Source organism: Martes martes (genome assembly GCF_963455335.1).
Source record: "Martes martes genome assembly, chromosome: X".
In the NCBI taxonomy this organism is placed as follows: Eukaryota; Metazoa; Chordata; class Mammalia; order Carnivora; family Mustelidae; genus Martes; species Martes martes.
The window spans coordinates 41,840,897-41,860,529 of NC_137897.1; the positions used below are offsets into that span (position 1 = coordinate 41,840,897).

General features: G+C 38.3%; 1 protein-coding gene across 1 annotated transcript in view; it reads right to left on the bottom strand.

Moving 5' to 3' along the window:
- Positions 1-19,633, bottom strand: part of DGKK (diacylglycerol kinase kappa) — a gene marked incomplete at both ends in the record, with an annotated part of 164,171 nt that overhangs the window by 74,747 nt on the left and 69,791 nt on the right. The window contains 3 exons of the mRNA XM_080795697.1: positions 13,637-13,762; positions 14,079-14,185; positions 14,653-14,788. Of these exons, the coding sequence (XP_080651823.1) occupies positions 13,637-13,762; positions 14,079-14,185; positions 14,653-14,788 (369 nt within the window). The remainder of the gene's footprint in view (positions 1-13,636; positions 13,763-14,078; positions 14,186-14,652; positions 14,789-19,633) is intronic.

Genomic DNA, 19,633 nt, shown 5'->3' on the forward strand with positions numbered 1-19,633 from the left:
AGGTCTCCCATGCCTGAGGTGCCTGGTGGTGGGGTCTGATCTTCTTATTTCTCTATACTTGAGGTGTCTCTTTCAGTTGTGGTTAGTCTAACCAGGGGTTTGGTTCCCACCTGTGGCTCTGCCCCTCTTATTCTTTTCATTATGGCCTCCTTTCCACAATTAACTGTGGAAGGTCTCTTCTGCCAGTCTTTGGGTCATTTTCTGAATTAGCTGTACTGATGTGGTGGTTTGTTCAGTGTGTCTGTGGAATGAGGTGAGCTCAGGATCCTCCTATAGCACCATTTTCTTAGAATTCTGCATCCCATAAGTTTTGGTATGCAGTATTTCCATTTTCATTTTTCTCAAGGTACTTTTTTATTTATCTTTTGATTTCTTCTTTGACCCATTAGTTGTTCAGTACAAGTTGTTTAATATCCACATATCTGTGGTTTTTCCAGTTTTCTTCCTATAATTGATTACTAATTTCATACCATTATTGTCAGAAAAGATGCTTTATATGCTGTCAATCTTTTAAAATTTATTAAGACTAGTTTTGTTGTCTAACATATGATCTATCCTGGAGACTGTTCTATGTGTATTTGAAAAAATATATATTCTGTTGCTTTTGGATGGAATATTCTGTATATATCTATTAAACCCATATAGTGTAATGTGTCATTTAATACCAATGTTTCTGTATTAAATTTCTGTCTGGATAATCTATTGATGACAATGGAGTATTTAAATGCCTTAATATTGTGTTACAGTGCATTTCCCCCTTAGGTAGTCCTATGTTGATGCATAAATATTTACAAATGTTGTATTCTTTTGTTGGATTGTCCCCTTTATCATTGCATAATTATCTTCTTTGTCTCTTATTACAGTCTGTGTTTTAAAGTCTATTTTGTCTGATATAAGTATAACTACCCCTCCTTTTTTTGATTTCCATTTGGATGGAATATCTTTTTACATCCCTTTACTTTCAGTCTGTGTGTATCATTATATCCGAAATGAGTCTCTCATAGGCAGGATATAACTGGGTCTTTTTTTTTTTTTTATCCATCCAGTCCCTCTATGTCTTTTGAGTTGAGAATTTAGTTCACTTATATTTAAGGTAATTATTGATAGGTATGTAATTGCTGTTTTGAATTGCTGTCTGCTGTTTTGTAGTTCCCCTGTTCCTTTGTTCCTTGCTCTCTTCCTTTGTGATTTGAAGATTTTCTGTAGTGGTATATGGAGATTTCTTTCTCTTTATCTTTTGTGTATCTACTAGGGTTATTGTTTTGTGGTTACCATGAGGCTTACACATAACAACTTTTATAACAGTCTGTTTTAGTTGATAACAATTGAAGCTTGAATGCTTAAAAACTCTATATTTTACTACCCCACATGTTTTATGTTTTTGATATCATATTTATATCTTTTTATGCCATGTATCACTTATCAAATTATAGTTATAGTTGCTTTTACTACTTCTGTCTTTTAGCCTTCATAATAGCTTTATAAGTGATTAATTCACCACTTTTACACTGTTAGATTATTCTGAATTTACTCTTACCGGTGACACTTATATTTTTCATATGCTTTCATTTTACTAATTAGTGCCCTTTAATTTCAGCTTAAGGAAGTCCCTTTTGCACTTCTTCTCTTTTTCCTTCGGTGGGGATGGGCAGAGGGAGAGGGAGAGAGAAAATCTCAAGCAGGCTCCACAAGCAGCACAGAGTCCAACATGGGGCTTGATCTCATGACCTTGAGATCATGACCTGAGCTGAAATCAAGAGTCAGATACTCCACAATATCCAATATATTGAAAGAGCCCAGATGTTCCAGATAAAGATGTGTGTGTGTGTGTGTGTGTGTGTGTGTGTGTGTATATGGACACATGCAATGGAATATTACTCAGCCATCAAAAATAATGAAATCTTGCCATTTGAAATGACATGGATGGAACTAGAGGGTATTATGCTAACAAAATTAGTCAGTCAGAGAAAGACAAATACCATAGGATTTTACTCATATATGGAATTTAAGAAACAAAACAGATGAACATAGGGGAAGGGAAGGAAAAAATTAAAAAAAAGATGAAAACAGAGAGGGAGGCAAACCATAAGAGACTCTTAACTCTAGGAAACAAACTGAGGGTTGCCAGAGGGGAGGTGGGTGGCGGGAATGGGTAATTGGATGATGGACATTAAGGAGGGCCCTTGATGTAATGAGCACTGGCTGTTATACGCAGCAGATGAATCACTAAATTCTACCTCTGAAATTAATAATAGTAATAAAAAAAGAGTCAGTCACTTAACCGACTGAGCCACCCAGGTGTCCCCTCTTTAACATTTCTTATAAGGCCAGTATAGTGGTAATGAGCTTGTTTAGCTTTTGTTTGAAAAACTCTTTATCTCTCCTTCAATTATGATTAATATTGCTGTGTAGAGTATTGTTTGGAAGTTTTTTTCTTTCAGCATTTTGAATATATTGTTCCACTCATTTATGGCCTGCAAATTTTCTGCTGAAAAATCTGCTATAGTCTTATGGGAGTTCCCTTGTACATAACAAGTTATTTCTCTCTTCTTGCTTTTTACATTCTCTTCTTGTCTTTAACTTTTAACATTTTAATTATAATGTGCCTTTATGTGGGTCTCTTTGGTTCATCTTATTTGCAACTCTCTGTGCTTCCTGTATCTGTATGTCTGTTTCCTTCTCCAGGTTAAGAAAGTTTTCCGCCATTATTTCTTCAAATAAGTTTTCTGTCCCTTCTCTCCCTCTATTTTCTCCTTCTGGGACCCTATAATGAGAATGTTGGTTCACTTGATGTTGTCTCATAGTCCCTTCAGCTATCTTCACATTTTTTTCATTCTCATTTTTTTTCTTTTTGCTGTTCTGATTGAATTCCACTGCCCTGTCTTTGAATTCACTGATCTTTCCTTCTGCTTCACCTAGTCTAGGTTGAATCCCTCTAGTGTATTTTGTAGTTCAGTTATTATATTCTTCAGTTTTCTGACTTCTATTTGGTATTTTCTTATATTTTCTTTCTTTTGTTATTGAGGTATAGTCAACATACAACTTTATATTTGTTCCAGGTGTATGACATAATAATTTGATATTTAAATACAATGGTGATATGATCATCACAATAAGTCTAGCTAACATCTGTCACTGTATATAATTACAGAATCTTTTTCTTGTGATGAGAACTTTTAAGATCTACTTTCTTATCAACTTCCCAATATGTAATGTAGTATTATTAACTATAGTCATGATATTGCACATTACATCCCATGACTGATTTATTTCAGAATAAACCCCCCTTTAGGCAAGATGGTGGATGAATAGGGGACTCTTTTAACAGGTCCCCTGAATTTAGCTGGATATCAACCAAACCATTCTGAATATCCACAAAAACAAGCTGAGATATAAGAATATGCATCTGGGTCTCTACACGCAGAAAAACACCATCTGTCCCAAGGTAGGAAGGGAGAACTCATGAATATGTGAACAGTTATCAGAAGAGAAGTAGAAGGGGGAGGGAGCCACCATAAGCTGGCCCCTGAGATGTGACAAAGCACTGGAGCACAATAGTGCCCTGTGCCAGGGGACTGGATGATAACTTGCAGGCTGGTAGCAACCAGGAAGGGCTTTATAACAGTGCTCAAACAGGATCCAGGAGCTGCAGGGGAATGTGCATGAACCCTGGATTGCTCAAGGTTTTAGAGGCACAAAAGGCAGAAAAAAGCAGGGCCCCTGGGTAGACTGCTAAGAAGGTTGCTGTGGGTGCACACTGCATGCAGGAAGCTGCAGTTTTCAGTGGCACTTACAGAAATGGAGACTGTGTTCTGGAGGGTTCAGAAAGAGCGGACTGTGATTTGGGACAGAGGTCTGGGTGCAGCCATTTTGCTCTGACCCTCAGAAAAGGCACAGAAAGTCTCCAGAGAACAAAAGCTCAAAAAAACAGTTTCCACAGAGCCCAGACAGTGTTGCCTGAGAAACAGGATGGCAGGCCCCTCCCCCAGAAGACAGGCTGGAAGAACAAGAGGATGACAACTCTATGGCCCCCATAAAACTATAAAACACTAATGCCGGGGCAAAATAATATATTGAGCTCCAGGCATTGCCTCATGGCTTGGGTATTTTTCAGATACAACTTTTTTTTTTTTTATTCTTTCTTCTATGTTTTTTCTTTTTACCTTTTTCTCGTTTCAATTAGATGTTTAATACAACATATTTCATAGTAGGTTTTTAACTTGTATTTTTTCACAGGTATATTTTTTACATAGATAAATGCTTCAATATAGACCTTTTTTTCTACCAGTTTTATTTTCCCTGTAACTCTGGGAATTTGTGTCCTCTAACAAACAGAACAAAATACACCTAAGAAGAATTGAAATACCCTACCTTGCCCACACGGAGAGATTATAGCCCCCACCACACTTCACCCCCCTGTTTTTTCTTCCCTTTCTTTCAATTTTTAATTTTAAATTCTTCTTTAATTTTATAAATTTTATTCTTGAGTTTCATTTTGGCTTTGCTTTTTTTGTGGTGGTTTCTGACTGCTCTGGATCATCCTAAGGTGCATTTTTCCTGGGTTGTGGTCGATATTTTGAACTCTGTACATCCCCTCAATAGCCCTCAACAGAATAAATAGAAGGAGGAACTCCCAACAAATAAAAGAACCAGAGACAGTGGTCTCTTCTGGAGACCTAATGGATCTGGATATAAGTAAGATGTCAGAGAGACTTCAAAGTAGCAATTATGAAGTCAATAGCCAGGTTTGAGAAAACTATGAGAGACAATATAGGCAGAAATGAGAGCTAATCGGGCCAAACTTAAAAATGCTATGAATGAGATGCAGTTTAAACTAGATATTCTAACAGCTAGGGTAAAGGAGGCAGAAGAATGAATTAGTCATTTAGACGATAAATTGATAGAAAGGAAGGCAGCCAAGAAGGTATGGGATAAACAGCTAAAAGCCCATGAGAACAGATTTAGAGAGATTAATGATGCCATGAAATGTTCCAATGTCAGAATTATTGGGATCCTTGAGGGAATGGAGAGAGAGGACTAGAAGGTATATTTGAGCAAACCACAGCTGAGAGCTTCCCTAATCCAGGGAAGGAAATAAGTATTTGTGTCCAAGAGGCAGAGAAGAACCCTCCCTAGATCAATGAGAACAGACCAACATCCCGGCATACAATAGTAAAACGTGCAAATCTTAGAACCAATGAAGCTATCCTGAGAGCTACCGGGGGAAAAGATTTCTTACTACAGAGGGAGGAACATCAGAATAACATCAGACCTGTCCACAGAGACCTGGCAAGCCAGAAAGAGCTAGCACAACATAATCAGCATACTAAATGAGAACATGCAGCCAAGGATATTTTATCCAGCAAGGCTGTCATTCAGAACAGACAGAGAGAAAAAGAGCTTCCAGGACTGGCAGAAATTAAAAGAATATGCAAACACAAAACCAGCCCTGCAAAAAAATATTAAGGGGGATTCTATAAAAGGAGAAACACCCCAAGAGTAATATAGACCAGAAATTTACAGAGAGAATCCATAGAAACAGGGATTGTGCAGACAATAGGATGGCAATAAATACATATACTTCAGTGGTTACTCTCAATGTGAATGGCCTAAATGTTTCCATGAAATGGTACAGAGTCGCAGATTGGATACAAAGACAGGACCCAGCCACAAGCTGTCTATAAGAGACACATTTTGAACCTAAAGATACCTCCAGACTGAAAGTGAGGAGACGGAGAACCAGTTTTCATGCCAATGGACCTCAAAAGAAAGCTGGGGTAGCAATTCTCATATCAGACAAATTGGAATTCAAAGTAAAGACTGTATTAAGAGATGCAGAGGGACACTATATCATACTTAAAAGTCTATCCAACAAGAAAATCTAACAATTGTAAATATCTATACCCTTAACCTGGGAGCAGCAAACTACATAAGCCAGCAGTTAACAAAAATAAAGAATCATATCGACAGTAATACATGAATAGTAAGAGATTTTAATACTCCATTCTCAGCATTGGGCAGATCATTTAAGCAGAAGATCAACAAAGAAACAAGAGCTTGGAATGATACGTTGGACCAGATGGACCTCATGGATATATACAGAACATTCCAACCGAAAACAACAGAATACTCATTCTTCTTGAATGCACATGGAACTTTCTCCAGAATAGATCACATACTGGGTCACAGTATGTGGTCACAGTATTTGGTATTGGTCTCAGCCAATACCAAAAGATTGAGATTATTTCCTACATGTTATCAGAGCACACTGCCTTGAAACTGAAACTCAATCACAAGAAAAAAAAAATGGAAAGAATTCAAACACTTGGAAGTGAAAGAGCATCCTGCTAAAGAATGATTGGGTCAACCAGGAAATTCAAGAAGAACTTAAAAAATTCATGGAAACTAATGAGAATGAAAACACTTCAGTCCAAAATCTATGGGATACTGCAAAGGGGGTCCTAAGTGGGAAATACATAGCCATCCAAGTCTCTCTCAGAAAATTAGAAAAATCTCAAATGCACAAGCTAAGTTTATACATAAAGGAACTGGAGAAAGAACACTAAATAAAACCTAAACCAAGCAGGAGAAGAGAAATAATAATTAGAGCAGAGATCAATGAAATAGAAACCAAAAAACAGTAGAACAAATTAACAAAACTAGAAGCTCATTCTTTGAAAGAATTAATAAGATTGATAAACCACTGGCCAGACTTGTCCAAAACAAAAGATAAAGGACCCCAATTAACAAAATCGTGAATAAAAGGTGAGAGATCATGACTAACCCCAAGGAAATAGAAGCAATTCTTATAAATTATTACCAGCAACTATATGCCAACAAATTAAGCAGCCTGAAAGAAATGCACGCCTTCCTAGAAACTTATAAACTACCAAAACTGGAACAGGAAGAAATAGGCAATCTGAATAGACCAATAGCCAGTAATGAAATTGAAATAGTAATCAAAAACCTTCCAAAAAACACCAGTTCAGGGCCAGATTCCCTGCTTCCCATCAGAATTCTACCAAATATTTAAAGAAGAAATGATACCTATTCTGTGGAAGCTGTTTCAAAAAATAGAAACAGGGGTGCCAGGGTGGCTCAGTGGGTTAAAGCCTCTGTCTTCGGCTCAGGTCATGATCTCAGGGTCCTGGGATCGAACCCCGCATTGGGCTCTCTGCTCAGCGGGGAGTCTGCTTCCCTTCCTCTCTCTCTGCCTGCCTCTCTGCCTAGTTGTGATCTCTGTCAAATAAATAAAATCTTAAAAAAAAAACAGAAGGGAAATTCCCAAACTCATTCTATGAGGCAGGCATTTCCTTGATCCACAAATCAGGCAAAGACCCCATCAAAAAGGAGAATTACAGACCAGTAACCCTGAAGAACGTGGATGCCAAAATTCTCAACAAGACCCAATGTACATTAGATCCAATAATATCAAACAGTACATTAAAAGGATTACTCACCACAACCAAGTGGGATTTATTCCTAGTATGCAAGGGTGGTTCAACATTTGCAAATCAATCAATGTGATAGAGCACATTAATAAAAGAAAATACAAGAATCATATGATCCTCTCATCTGATGCAGAAAAAGTAGTTGATAAAGTCCAACATCTGCTCCTGATTAAAAGTTTTCAGGGTATAGGGATAGAGGGAACACTCCTCAATATCATAAAAAACATCTATGAAAAGCCCACAGTGAATATCATTCTCAATGGGGAAAAGCTAAGAGCTTTTCCTTAAGGTCAGGAACGTGACAGAGATGCCAACTCTCACCACTATTGTTCAATATAGTGCTAGAAGTCTTAGCATCAGCAATCAGATAACAAAAAGAAATAAAATCATCCAAACTGGCAAAGAAGAAGTCACACTCTTTCTTTGAAGATGACATACTATATGTGGAAAACCCAGCAGACTCCACCTCCAAATTATTAGATCTCATACAGCAATTCAGCAATGTGGCAGGACCTAAAATCAATCCATAGAAATCAGTTCCTCTCCTATACACTAACAATGTAACTGTAGAAAGAGAAATTAGGGAATCGATTCCATTTACAATGGCATCAAAAACCATAAGATACTTTGAGATAAATCCAACCAAAGAGGTAAAGAATCTTTACTCTAGAAACTATAAAACACTTATGAAAGAAATTGAAGATACAAAAAGATGGAAAAACATTCCAGGCTCATGCATTGGAAGAACAAACATTGTTAAAATGTCTATCTTGCCCAGAGCAATCTACACTTTTAATGCCATTCCCATTAAAATACATTGGCATTTTTCAAGGAGCTGGAACAAACAATTACAAAATTTGTATGGAACCAGAAAAGACTCTGAATCACCAAGGGAATGTTCAAAAAGGAAAACAAAGCTGGGGGCATCACACTGTTTGACTTAAAGCTATGTTACAAAACTGTGATCACCAAGACAGCACGGTACTGGCACAAGAACAGACACATAGAACAATGGAAGAGAATAGAGACTCCAGGAAAGGACCCTCAACTCTATGGTCAACTAATCTTTGACAAAGCAGGAAAAAATACCCAATGGAAAAAGGACAGTTTCTTCAATAAGTGGGGCTGGGAAAATTGGACAGCTACATACACAAGAATGAAACTCAACCATTCTCTTACACCATACACAAAGATAAACTCAAAATGCATGAAAGACCTCAACACAAGACAGGAATCCATCAAAATCCTAGATGAGAACATAGGCAGTAACCTCTTCAATGTCAACCATGGCAACTTCTTTCCAGACATGTCTCCAAAGGCAAGGGAAGCAAAAGCAAAAATGAACTTTTGGGACTTCATCAAGACAAAAAACTTCTGAACAGCAAAGGAAATTGTCAACAAAACTAAGAGATAATCCACAGAATGAGAGAAGATATTTGCAAATGCACTACAGATAAAGGGCTGATATCCAAGATCTGCAAAGAACTCAACACACACAAAACAGATAATCACGTCAAAAATGGGCAGAAGATATGAATAGACACTTCTCCAAAGAAGACATACAAATGGCTAACAGACACATGAAAAACACTCAACTTCACTAGCCATCATGGAAACACAAATCGAAACCACAATGAGATACCACCTTCCTCCAGTTAGAATGGCAAAAATTAACAAAACAGGAAACAGCAAGTGTTGGCCAGGATGTAGAGAAAGGGGAATCTTCTTACACTGTTGGTGGGAATGCAAGCTGGTGCAGCCACTCTGGAAAACAGAATGGAGCTTCCTCTAGATGTTAAGAATAGAGCTACCCTACAACCCAGCAATTGCACTACTAGGTATTTACCCCAAAGATACAGATGTTGTGAAAACAAAGGGCACTGCACCCCAATGTTCACAGAAGTAATGTCCACAATAGCCAAACTGCAGAAGGAGCCGAGATGCCCTTCAACAGATGAATAGATAAAAAGATATGGTACATATATACAATAGAATATTATTCAGTCATCAGAAAGGATGAATACCCACTATTTGCATCGACATGGATGGAACTGGGGGGATTATGCTAAGTGAAATAAGTCAAGCAGAGAAAGATAATTATCATATGGTTTCACCCATATGTGGAACATAAGCAATAGCAGGAAGGACCATAGGGGAAGGGAGGGAAATCTGAAGGGAGAGAAATCAGAGAGGGAGACAAACCATGAGAGACTATGGACTCTGGGAAACAAACTGAGGGTTTCTGAGGGGAAGGGGTGTAGGGTATGGGGTGTGATGAGCACTGGGCATTATTATGCAACTAATGAATCATTGAACACTACATCAAAAAGTAATGCTGTACCATACAGTGGCTAAAAAAATAACCCCCCTCTTATGCATTTCATCCAATCCTCACTTTGGCAACTACCAATCTATTCTCTGTATCTATGAGTTTGATGTGTTTTTTTTTTTTTAAGTTTCCACACATAAGTGAGATCATATGGTATTTGCCTTTCTGACTTATTTCACTTAGCAAAATGCCCTCCAGGTCCACTCATGTTGTTGCAAATGGCAAGATTTTATTTTTTATTGCTGAATAATATTCCATTATTATATACATCACATTTTCTTATCCATTCATCTGTCCATGGATACTTCAGTTGTTACCATATCTTGACTATTGTAAATAACACAGTGGTGTAATTTGGTGCATAGATTTTTTTTAATGAAGTAAAATTTTATTATTAGATATGCACACATAAATTGGTGCATAGATTTTTTCAAATTAGTGTTTTCGTTTTCTTTGGATAAGTACCCAGAAGTGTAGTCACATATTTATTTTTGCTTTTGTTTCCTTTGTTTATGGTATCAAATACAAAAATATCATAGCCAAGACAAATACCAAATATCTTACTGCTCATGTTATCTTCTAGGAGTTTTATGGTTTCAGGTCTTATGTTCAAGTCATTAATCTATTTTGAGTTAATTTTTTGTGAGTGGTGTAAAATAGTGGTCTGGTTTCATTTTTTCGCATGTGGTCGTCCAGTTTTCCCAACACCATTTATTGAAGAGACTGTCTTTTCCCCATTGTATATTCTTGGCTTTTTCATAAATTAATTGACCATATATGAATGGGTTTATTTCTGGGTTCTATATTCTATTCCATTGACCTATGAGTCTGTTTTTCTGCCAGTAGCATACTGTTTTGATTACTATAGATTTGTAATATAGTTTGAAATCAGGGAGCATGATGTCTCCCACTTCCTTTACCTTTCTGAAGATGCTTTGGCTATTTGGGGGTCTTTTATGGTTCCATACAAATTTTGGGATTACTTGTTCTCGTTCTGTGAAAAATGCCATTGAAATTTTGGTGGAGATTGCATTAAATCTATAAATCTATAGATTTATGGATTGGGCAGTATGGATATTTTAACAATATTAATTTTCCATCCCATGAGCACAGAATATTTTCCATTTATTTGTTTCTTCTTCATTTTTATATTTTCTATCTCTTTGTTGAAGTTCTCACTGTGTTCATCCATTCTTCTCCTGAGCTTGGTGAGTATCTTTATGGCCATTATATTGAACATTTAAAAAAAGATTTTGTTTATTTATTTGAAAGAGAGAGAGAGAGCACCACATGAGCAGAGGGAGGGTAGAGGAAGAAACAGACTCCCCACTGAGCAGGGAGCCCGACATGGGCCTCAATTCCAGGACCCTAGGATCAAGACCTGAGCTGACGGCAGATGCTTAACTGACTTAACCACCCAAGTACCCCTATTTTGAACTCTATCAGGTAAATAACCCTTCTATATTTCATTAAGTACTTTTTTCTGAGGCGTTATCTTGTGTTTTTTTAAGAATTTATTTACTTATTTGAGAGAAAGTGTGTGAGAGAGAGCACGAGTGGGGTGAGGGGCAGAAGGTAAAACAGACTCCCCAATGAGCAGGGAATCTGATGTGGGACTTGATCCCAGGACTCTGGGATCATGACCTGAGCCAAAGGCAGATACTTAACCAACCAACTGAGATACCCGGGCACCCCTGAGGTGTTATCTTGTTCTTTTATTTAGAATATATTCTTCTGTTTCTTCATTTTCCTTCATTCTCTGCATTGATTTCTATCAATTGAATAGCTACCTCTCTCAGCCTAGAGGGTGTGGCCTTGTGTAAGGGCTGGACCTTATTATTCACTCCTGCCTTAGCTCTTGGTTTTCTCTCAAATTTTTATGATTGTCTGAAGAGCCTATTTTATTTCTAGTGACTCCCAGTAATTGAGGGTGTGCCAAAACATGTCAGTGTCCCAAAGGGGAGGATTTCAATCAGCATCTTATTCAGGTGATTAGAAGCCAGATCCTTAAACAGCTTTTGAATTATGCAAATACATATAGTCCTGTGGGACTGCAGATATATGTCCCACTGGCCACCAGAGCTGGGAGACTTAGATGTGTTCCCTGTATGGCAGTTGCAAATATTGGTGTGCTAGTGAAGTGTGCAAGCTCCTTTTTGGGTGGTACTGGCAACATGGAGCAAGTCAGAGGGAGAGTGCAAATGATACCCACTGGCTTTCATCCTCAGAGAGCATCTTAGTAGGCTCCTAGATGTGTGTTGAACCAGAAGCCTGCCCTTCAGGCTGAAATGCCTGGACAAACAAATAGGCCTCTTTTCAGCCTGCTGTTTTGTGTGCCCTGTTTATGGTAGTTGGCCAGGAACCCTCTCTCCATTTGTTATAGTCCCATTGGACCCAGGAATGAAAGCCCTGCTGGCCAGCAGAGCCAGGCGATAAAGGGGGATCACCTGGGCAGCAGCTGCAAACAAACAAACAAACAAACAAACAAAAAACCAAAAAAACCCAGGCATACCAGATGCAGGTAAAATTTCCCCTCTTGGAGATACTGGCACTTTGGAGTGTGGCAGAGGGAGAGCACAAAGATGGTGTCTATCCTACGTCTCTAAAAAGTATGACAGTGGACATTTAGATGTGTTTTTAATTAGAAGCTTGCCCTTCAGGCCATAATTATGAAGATATGCTAAAAGTCCTCTTCTACAGTAACACTGGATTCCTCAGATTGTTACCCCTTTCTGAACCCTGGGCATGGTAGCTAGGTAAGAACTCTTTCTCTGCTGGTTACAGTTCTTGGGACCTATACTCATCCACTAGATCCATGTGATCTAGAGGTGTTCCTTGGGGACAGCTGCAAAAATTTGGATGCCTGATGAAGGCACAAGCTCCTTTTCAAGAGAAACTAATGAACTGGAGCAAGGTAGAGGGACCCAGAGTCTTCTAAAAAGAAGCTCATACTTTAGTTTTTTCTTGTCCAGAATAGTTTGAGCACTATTTTGATGGGAGCATCTAAAAGCTAAAGTCTAAATCAGAGTTTCTTGACATTGATACTATTGATATTTTGGACCAGATAGTTGTTTTGCACTCTCTTGTGCTTTATCAGAGGTTTAGTAGAATCCCAGACCTCTACTTACTACAAGCCCATAGCACACCCTCTTTCCCCAAGTTGTAACAATCAAAAATGTCTCCAGATATTGTCAAATGTTTCCTGTGGGTTGGGCAAAATCACCCCCAGTTAAGAACTACTAGTTTAGAAGCATGGTAGTATTGTAGTTAAGAATATGATTTTTGCAGAATTATGTATGAATCAAGACTCTTTGCTTCCTGGCTGCATGACCTTGAGCAAATGACTTCATTTTTCTGAACCTCACTTTTCTCAGCTGTAAATGGGGACAACGAGGCCTAGTTTAGGGTTGTTTTAAGGATTAAATGAGACCATGTACACAAAACACTGAATACATTGTGGCAATAGTAATATGTTAATATTATCTACCATTATTAATTAACAAAGATTATAAGTTCCCAGGAAATAGTGAATAAGGAAGGGAGAAGGTTTTTTAAGGATAGACTCAACATATTTTTTTAAATTGCCTGTACTGTCATAACATAGTTCAGCTTTTCCCATTTGCTAGTAGACCTCACCAATTAAGAACCATTAAAGATGAGAGTCAAGTGTTTCTCTCCAAGAGTCCATAACCTTATCTGTAAAGGCAAGATACTGAGCTCTATACTATGTAAGCTGCATAATCTATTTTGGGGTAAGGGTCTCTGAGATTTCTATCTATGTGTAGGCACATAGCTTAACTCCACCCCTTCTCTAGAAGTTAAGTTCTCTAAGTATCAAGGAGATGAGAAGACTTACCGTAGAATTACACCAGAGACATCGGAAATCTTGAAGTCTTTGGTAACTGCCACAGTTCTCATGACATACTGCACACTGAGAACTGACAGATATGTTTCCTTCTACCCACTGATGAGGCATAGTCTTCTGAAAGTTAAAAAAAAGATAAGAGGTAAAAGTTAGAGATGTAAGGAGAGAAAGGGCCAACTGGAGTAACTATACTACCCCATGGAGGACATTAAGTAACCTCAACAATGTTCTTCATGGTCCTGCCATCCTCACTCCAATGCTAGCAAGTGATGACAGCTGGAAGTAGGGGGCTTTCATTCTTCTAGATTGGTTGGATTGTAAGCCTAGGGAGGAAGTCTACTTGGGTTGCATGGAGACAGGAAGAAGTCTTCCTTCCCCTGTGTATCCTGGCTAAAGGTGAGATGGGAAAGATTGGCTGTAGGCTGGTACTCACTACTTCATCAGCAGGCATGAAGAGGTCATCAGTGATAGACAAAGTATTCCATTTGCAATCTTTGCTTGCTCTCAAAGCACATAATTGGTGAGACTTCACTTTGCACACTATGAAAAAAGGAAGAAAGAAGAGGGATGTGAATCTGGTGACAATCAAGATTCTAAGGCCCTTCCCTAAGCTTCTCTGAAAGTTAGAACTTAGATGCATCTAAATAGTTCTGATCCACCTCCAAAGGCCTATTTCTATTATCTAGTTCCTTTTTATTCTTACTGGCTAAATTACTGACTATATGACTTGAATGGAAACTGATGGCAAGAATGAGGTGATTTCTGTTATTCCAACTGTTGTAACCATGTTGTCCAATTCTCTCAGACCCAACCCCCCATTAATTCATGACAATTTCCTCTCATGCCAGCTTCTTCCCATCTCTCTTCTTCAGTCTGTTAAGTATCAGAATTAACCTTACATTAGAGTCAACGACCTAGTATGAATCAATGACACTAAAGCCACATGAGCTCCTTCACCCCTATCTCCACCCACTGGGCTCCATTTCCTAAAGTAATCAGAAAGGTACCTTCACAGATGATAACATTTCTAGATAAGGCAGGAATGCTCTCCCGACAGACATTGCAGTGCTGGGTCCGGGAGCTGTGACTGGAGTACCAATAGTGCATTCCAGTAAGGAAAGGGTTGTTTTCTGCTGCAGGTATCTAAAATAAATCAAAGAGAAGAGAGAATAGAGAGTTAATTATAGAGACATATTAGGGAAGGGCAGAACATTTGCTTCTAAGTCTAAAATGGCCAGTTAGGTGTCAGAGCATGTGAAGAAGAAGACTAAATATTGGAGCCAATATCTAATAAATCTCCCACCTCCAGTTTTTCTTTTCCCCAGTGGTTTTGGAAAGGGAAAAAGAACAGGAAGGTAGATCTTGCCACTGGAGCTGAAGACAGGAGCAATGATCTCTGTACTGCTTGGCCAAACCACTGTATTGATTTAGTCTAAGCAAAATTAGTTCGGCTAAACTTGGCCTTGGTTCTCTTTTAGTAGTCAGCTAAAGGAGGTGGTCAGTTGGAAATATAGTGATAATCCAAGTCATCTGGCCAGGAAAGAAAGGGAGGAGGCAGGAATCTCTGATTTTGTGCTAAGGAATGCTTTAACTATCTCCTGGAGATATACATTACCTTTCCTGGACTTACTGCTGCCAGGTAAGCAGAGTAGTGCATTACCTGCACAACAGTTTCATCTCAGGGGCTTCTTTTTGCAACATTTCTTTTTTCCTGAATGCTATACTATGACTACCTATAGCAGTTTCCTGGTTAATAAATTTAATTCATCCAAAATTCATTAAACAAATATTTACTGAGTAACTACTATGCGCTTCGCACCTTTCAAGGGATTGGAGCTATATGAAAAAGACATAGTCCTTGCCTTCACGAAATGATATCCTGTTTGGTGCCCTATTTCATGAATTCATGAATTTGACATTTACTGTTAACCTGCCTGTAAGTGTTGCATTTGTTTATCACAGCCTAACTCTTCATGACTGTGGGGAAAGCAGTTTGGGGTTGAAAGGAGAAAGGAAGTGGTGGGCACCAAAAGCACCCAAGTTTGTTCTGTGTGTGTATTCTATGGGACTCTTTCAATTTTTCTCTAATTCCTGTGAATGTCTGTTTTTTTTTTCCTTTCTGCTTTCCTCTCAAGTGTAGACATAGGTGTACACATTTAGTTTTTTTTCTTGGCAATAAGTAATGGGTTATATTTATAAAATATAATGGGTAGGGTGCATAAAGGCACAACAAGACTTTAGAAAGAACTATATATTCTCCCTGATGCCAGCCAATAGTGGTCCATTAGAGAGAGAGAGAGAGCTGTTGAGGGTTCTAGCACATTAAGTATTCAGCTTTGATCAATTTACAGGAATTAGCCATCTAAACTTAGGCCTACACATGGCACTCTCTTTTCCATCCTTACCCCTTCTGGCAGGCTAGCTATGTGCTAAACTGCAGCTGGATTGACCAGGAAGCTTCCAGAAAGAAAAGCTACTTTGATGAGCTAAAAGCTCACCTGATCTGGAATCACTTTCTGATTGCAATGTTTCTTTCATGCTTAGACCCTGACAAAGCCCCAAGAAAATCAGAGTAGATGGTGAAGAGTCCTGAGGAAGTTGACATAGTCTTGGCTTTGGCAGTCTGAGCTCCCAGCACCTTTCTACTTCCCAAATCACTGAATTATAACTCTACAAATATGTTCCTTCTTTCCTTCCAACCTCCTTCCCTCTTCCAATAGTTACTAAGAGCCAACTTTGTGTCACTGATGAAGCTAGATACTGGAGATGTAGAGATAAATGATCCAAAGTTCTTGCCTCTAGGGAGCTCATAGTCTAGTGGAGGAGAAAACTTCTTAAGCAGATCATTTCATTACAGAGTGACATGAGTTCTCTCCTAGAATGTGCAAGTTTCAGTCCTTTCCAGAACTATTAAGCAAAAAGTCACCAGAATTTGAAGATTTGGAAAAATTATTAGCCTACATATATTGCAAAACATGAGAAAATGTGCTCTGGAGAGAGCCTAAGAGTGTGGCTGGATAAATTTTGCTGGAGGGATTAGACATGTGACACATAGATCCAATAAACTATCTCAGCAGAAACATTGCCAGCTTGGACTAAAGGGTCAGATATGGGACCAAATGAAGACTGTTAGACTTTGGGGATTCTACAGGCAGAAAACAAGTTGATAAAGTTACTTGGCTGTGAACATGTATTATTCTTCAACAAAATGGAAGAATGACTCTAAGGGGGCTCAGAGGTCAGCAGGGATGCTGAGGATGGTTCAGAAGCCAGAGAGTGGTGGCCTGGAGGTGAGGCCACTGTATTCCTGGATCCACTTCCTTTGTTAGAGTGGGGGCTCCCAACCCTGTGAACTTGAGAGAATAGGGCCAGAGGAAAGAAAATCAAGCCACCAGAGAATTATTCTGAGGCCTGAAAACCTAATGGAATTTGCTCTATGGGGTTGTCAGTTTGCTTTAGTTCAGCAACCCTAGGAATACCCTTGTATTCCTTCCATTTCTCCTCTTTCAGAAGGGGAATGTCTATCCTATGCCTGTCACAGCATTGTATTTTGCAGGCAGAAAACTTGTTTTCTAGGTTTTACAAATCCATGAATAGAGAGAAACTTTTACTCAAGATGGGTCATACAAAAAATCTCATCCATTCTTGATTTAGATTATTTAGAAGGTAAGATTTTGAGCTAAGAATTAATGTGTTTTGCATGTAGGAAGGCTGTGAGTTTTGTGGGTGTGGGCAGAGGATAGACTGTTCTTCCCCCCAAATATGTTCAAGTACTATTCCCCAGTACCTGTGAATATGACCTTATTTGAAAATAAGGTCTTTGCAGATAGAGTCAATTTAAAAAGAGGTCATACTGAATTAGACCACACATAGCCCTAATCCAATGACTGGTGTCCTTATAATAAGAGGAAATTTTGGACACAGCTACACACACAGAGAAGAACACCATGTGAAGATACAGAGCATGTAGACACAGAGGCGACAACCATGTGATTATGGAGCCAGGGATTGGAATAATATGTTCAACAAGCCAAGGAATGTACACAAACACCAGAAGCTAAGAAGAGGCAAAGAAGGATCCTCCCCTAGAGGCTTCAGAGAGAGCATGGTTCTGCTGACACCTTGGTTTTGGATTTCTCGACTCCAGAACTGTGAGAGAATAAGTTTCTGTTGTTTTAATTCACACAGTTTAGGGTAATTTGCTATGGGGATCCTGGGAAACTAATACAGTATATCATTACAGGCTTTTCTAATAGTTGACACAGATTAAAAATCCATTTTGAAGACAGATGAAAAACTGGCATGTATACAAACCACTGATGTCTGAATGCTAAGGAAGACAGTTTAACTTAAGGCTTTCAGTGTGTGGTTGTTGGGTTTTGTGTTTTATTTTTATCCCCTCTAAAATATTTGGATGAATACATTCATACAAAGACAATCAATCCAACCATACTCTTTGTTGTTTTAGGGCAGTTAAGACTATTTCCTCAATCTCCTGAATCCCTCTCAGCACAATCCAAAACCCAGATAGGTAACAGTAATTATTTTTCTATTAGTTAAAGAAGGTCTTGTTAGTCTAGGCATTTTGTAAACTCTACAGCACTATCCAAATGTGAGAACTTAATAGCATAAAGTATCTGCAAAGTGTATGAGTCTCAAATGAAACATCCCATAAGGCACAAAATCTTCTAAAGATCTATTTCCTTAAAGGAATCTTGTTTGGGATGGCTTATGTGATGAAAGGCTATGTTTAGACATAAAAAAATCACTGGTTTTGCTGCAACTTAAACTCAACTGCTTTGTTACATCAAGGTTTAGTAACTACAAAATATTAGGGCCTGCTGGGTTGGCCATTGGTAAGGTAACCATAGCATCCAAATCATGACACTTTAACAGTGAAAGGGGAAGTTATTAGTAATTATGCTGGGACAACAAGTGTAAAATGTGTTCATCCTGACCAAATCATTAGCCATGAAAACACTATGTATGAGCTAGAGAATCATTTGGCCAACGTGAATCTATATGATGCCCTACACAATCTAGTTGTCTGGCTTAATGTCACTAGTTGTGTGTTAGACTACTACATAATCACAAGTGGTGGGGACTAGAAGAGAGGATGAAAATAATTAATTAGTCAGAATATAAGATGTTCTTCCAGGAGCATGGATTAAGAGTTAGGAGATCTGAAATCTCAATTCTGCAATAATAAACTGTAACTTCAGGCAAAGCAACTGAACTCTTCTGAGTTTCAGTTTTCTCATCTGCTTAATTAAATCTTAGAATCATAAACTTCTCAAATTGAAAAGAATGTTAGATTTCATCTAGTCTATCCACCAGAAAGAAACTAATTTTCTTTTTAAAGTGAACTGTAAAAATTGAGGTGTATTTGACAATTAAAATTTATATATATTTAATTTGATGATCTGATATACATATATATGTACACACATACACACAGTGAAATAATTACCCATAATCAAATTAATCAATATATTCATCACCTCAGATAGTTATCTCTTTCTTTCCTTCTGTGTGTGTGTGTGTGTATTAAGAACACTCAAGATATTCCCTCTTAGCAAATTTTAATATAAAATGAATGATTATTACTTATAGGCACATTGTTGTACATTAGATCTCCAGAACTTATTCAACTCATTCATCATTCAGTGTAACTGAAACTCTGTATCCCTTAACCAACTTCTCCTCATTTCCTCCTCTCCTAGCACTTGGTAACCACCACTTACTCTCTGCTTCTATAAGTTTGACTATTTCATTATTTTAAGAATTTATTTCTTTGAGAGAGAGAGAGGGATTGAGAGAGCATGAGTGGGGGAGAAGGACAGAAAGACAGGGAGAAGCAGAATCCCCAGAGAGCAAGGAGACTAAAGCAGGGCTCCATATGAGGACCCCAGGATCATGACCTGAGCCAAAGGCAGACACTTAACCAACTGAGCCACCCAAGCATTTGACTATTTAAGATTCCACATA